This window comes from Halichoerus grypus, chromosome 2, assembly GCF_964656455.1.
Source record: "Halichoerus grypus chromosome 2, mHalGry1.hap1.1, whole genome shotgun sequence".
NCBI lineage: Eukaryota > Metazoa > Chordata > Mammalia > Carnivora > Phocidae > Halichoerus > Halichoerus grypus.
The window spans coordinates 95242764-95246106 of NC_135713.1; the positions used below are offsets into that span (position 1 = coordinate 95242764).

At 41.3% G+C, this 3343-nt stretch overlaps 1 protein-coding gene across 1 annotated transcript; it reads right to left on the bottom strand.

Moving 5' to 3' along the window:
- Positions 1-539: 539 nt before the first annotated feature.
- On the bottom strand, positions 540-3086 carry S100Z (S100 calcium binding protein Z). Its single transcript, XM_036090135.2, is given in 4 exon segments — positions 540-578; positions 580-693; positions 2956-3026; positions 3029-3086. Coding segments are annotated over 4 exon segments (282 nt in total).
- Between the last annotated feature and the right edge of the window lie 257 nt (positions 3087-3343).

Consider the following 3343-nt stretch of genomic DNA (forward strand, 5'->3'; position numbering starts at 1 on the left):
CTGGCTTTAGTTCTCTTGGCTTGGATACCTAGCCCTGACTGTACCCCCTCTCCTGACCTAACTCATGGACAAAGCCAGCACTTTTTTCTATGTATCAACCTTTCTGCTTACAGATCTGCACAACTTCTTCCACTTGAAGCAGAATCACTAGAGGGTGGGAGAGCCACTTAACTTCGTTAATAGGATAAGAAGTTCCAAATACAATTTAAGCGTGATAAATGTCTCTTAGAAGTTTGCTAAGCTTTAGTCTCCTTTGAAAGGAGCTAAATTTTGTGATGCTTGCTCTTTGACAGATAAAAAAAAAAAAAGGCATAAACATCCTTAATAGTATAGGAAAATTTCAAGTAGGGCATATAAGATTTGGAATATTTAAATCAATTTATTAAGGTACACATCATTTAATAATACTAGTAATTAATTATATGTATATTATATCTATAAATGGCATTACTATAACTATAGGTCTCAAGACTATAGATGAAGAGGAAGCAAATAACTATGGATATATTTCTGCCCTTAGATAAGCTTACTACTTATCTTTATTTTCCTTTCTTCTTCAATTGTTCTACAAAGTTACAAAGCAACTGTCAGAGCTGCCACCATGACCACAAATTCATTAAAATCCACTTCGTTGTCCTTATTGGCATCTAGGTCCTGCATTATCGTATCAACCAATTGGGGGTTTTTTTGGCACTTAAAGGAAAAAGAAAATCTCTAACTCCCAGGCTTTGAGGTTCATGACAACTGAAATTGCATTTTCCTTTTATTTACATTCAAGTTTTTGTTTCCATTTTAGCATCTAAGGACAATTTCCAAAAGCTCATGTGCAGGTGGATTTAAACCAAGCACCAATTCTAAACAGTCTAGCCTTCTGCCCCAAGGCCATGTAATTCTGGCTCAGATCTAAACACAAAGAAGAGCAAACAGCATCTTAGCATCATGAGCTGCTGATCCTGAAAATGCATTACACAACTCCAAAGGTCGGGGGGCCAGGACTGGACGTGGAACAAAGCAGGCTTTAAAGCCGAAAGGGGATAGTAGGTGGCTCTACCATTTACCAACAATGGGACTCTGAGCAAATCACTTAACATTTTTGAATTTCCTTATTTATAAAATGGGAAGAATATCTCCCCACAAAGTTGGGGGAGACATCAACCCTTTTAAAAGTGCTTAGCACCAGCTTGCTAGATTTAGTAAACAAAAATACAGAACATTCAGTTAAATGTAAATTTCAGATGAACAATGAAAAAATTTTTAAGTATGTCCCAAATACTGCATGGGACATACAATATTTTATCTGCAGCCTTACTTAGCACAACACCTGACACACAAAAAAGAGGCACATGATAAAGGGTAGATCTTATAAGGATGACTGCATTATAGGGGTGGAAAGTAAAGCAAGGAGCCCATAGAAGAGGTCAGGCTTCAGAATGGGTGGGACTTGAAGCATTCACCTGTCCTATGATTAGTGGTTGCTGAGAAATATTTCTAAAAGTAGTTCATTCCCTCCAGGAATTCCCGCTGCTCTCAAAAAGCGCCAACCATTAAAACGTTGGAAACTTTAATTGATCAAAATCAGCTTGATTAAAAACAATGATAAATTTCACTTGAATAAATCAATGTGCCAAGTTTGACCTGCTGAGCCTTTTATTCTAAATGTTATATAATCCAGTAGCCAAACTAAATTTGGAAAAAAAAAAATGTTCCTAGGGGCTCCTAAAATCACTAAAAAGGAACCGTGAAGAATTACTATGTTAAAAAATTTTTACTTTAGGTGCACCTGGGTGGCTCAGTCGGTGGAGCATGTGACTCTTGATTTCAGAGTCATGAGTTCAAACCCCACAGTGGGCAGAGATGACTTAAAAAAATTTTTTTTTTTTTACTTTAAGGTTTTCCTATAGAGGGAGAAAAGAGTGTTACAGTTACAAATACAGGAGTCTTAATACCGGGTTTGGACAAATAACATCATAAAAGGATAACATGCTGTGCTAAAGGCACTTCGAGGCGGCTGCATAAACATCAGAGTAAAGGGTTTTCCTCAGGAGGGATGAGCCCCCAACACTCCATTGTAAGCCTTCATGTGCAGACTTACTGAACTCCTGGCTATTTTGAGATGTGAACCTCTGCGCTACTCAATTGGTCACTGGCCAGACACACCCTTTCTGTCCCTCGGAATCAGCCTGTGCTGGTCTGACAAAGCTAAGTATTTGTCATTCACTAGAAAACTTGCCACCACAGCAAAAAGTACCCTGGGCTTCATTTCTGGCCCAATACATAATATTAATTTTACAGACAGGTGGACGAAGCTCTAGGTGTAACTAGTGCCACTCGTTATTAACTCTAACTCCTGGTAGAACTAGCTGCATCTTTGCTGCCCCAGAATGGTGCATCATTGAGGCAAGCCGAAATACCATTTACAACCCTTGGAAACCCTAGCCACAGGCAACATGGAGAAGGGTACGTGCTATTGTACGGATGACCCTCCGGCGACATGGGGATTAGGGGTGCTGACCCCGCCACACAGAAGAAAATCTGCCTACAACTTGTGACTTTCTGACTTCCCAAATACTCAACTGCTAATAGCCTGCTGTGGACAGGAAGCCTTACTGGTAACATAAACAGTAGATTAACACGTTTTGTGTCTTCTATGAATTATGTACTATATTCTTCCAATAAAGTAAGCTAGAGAAAAGGAAAGGTTATGAAGAAAATCCTAAGAGAAAATACATTTACAGTCCTGCACTGTAAAAGATCCACATATGAGAGGACCCATGCAGCTCAAACCTGCGTTGTTCAAGGATCAAGTGCACTCCAGAGTTTGCTTGCCCCTGACTTTGAATCTCAATACCAACCGCACTGTTGGTGGCAGGGTCATAGGAGACGGTACATTGAGGCTCTCCTTGGACGTGTACCCCATCCACCCTTGACCGCATGGGGCAAGAAGCTGCGACTCACCGAGAGGAATTTCGTGAGCTCTCGCTGCAGGAGCATTTTCAGTTCCCCCTTGTCGAGCTTGAATCTGTCCAAGAGTACTGGTGGAAGATCCTAATCATGAGGTTCATGACCAGCTCCAGCTGAGTGGGCATGGTAAATGGGCCGCTCCAGGAACGGGCCACCGAACTCAGGGAAAAAAACACTTGTTCAAAATAAGTAGATGGGGAAGCAAGTCCCCCCGAGTCCCCCATGCCACAGGTGATGGTTGTTCAACCGTAATGCTCTTCAGTTAAAGCCTTCTGCGAGTCTAGGGCAGGCTGCAGAGGAGACCTTTGAGGTTTCTCCTCCCTAATCCCCACTCCCCCCAAATTTAGCAGGTCCAGCGTGTTCACAAGTTAGCGATCACACA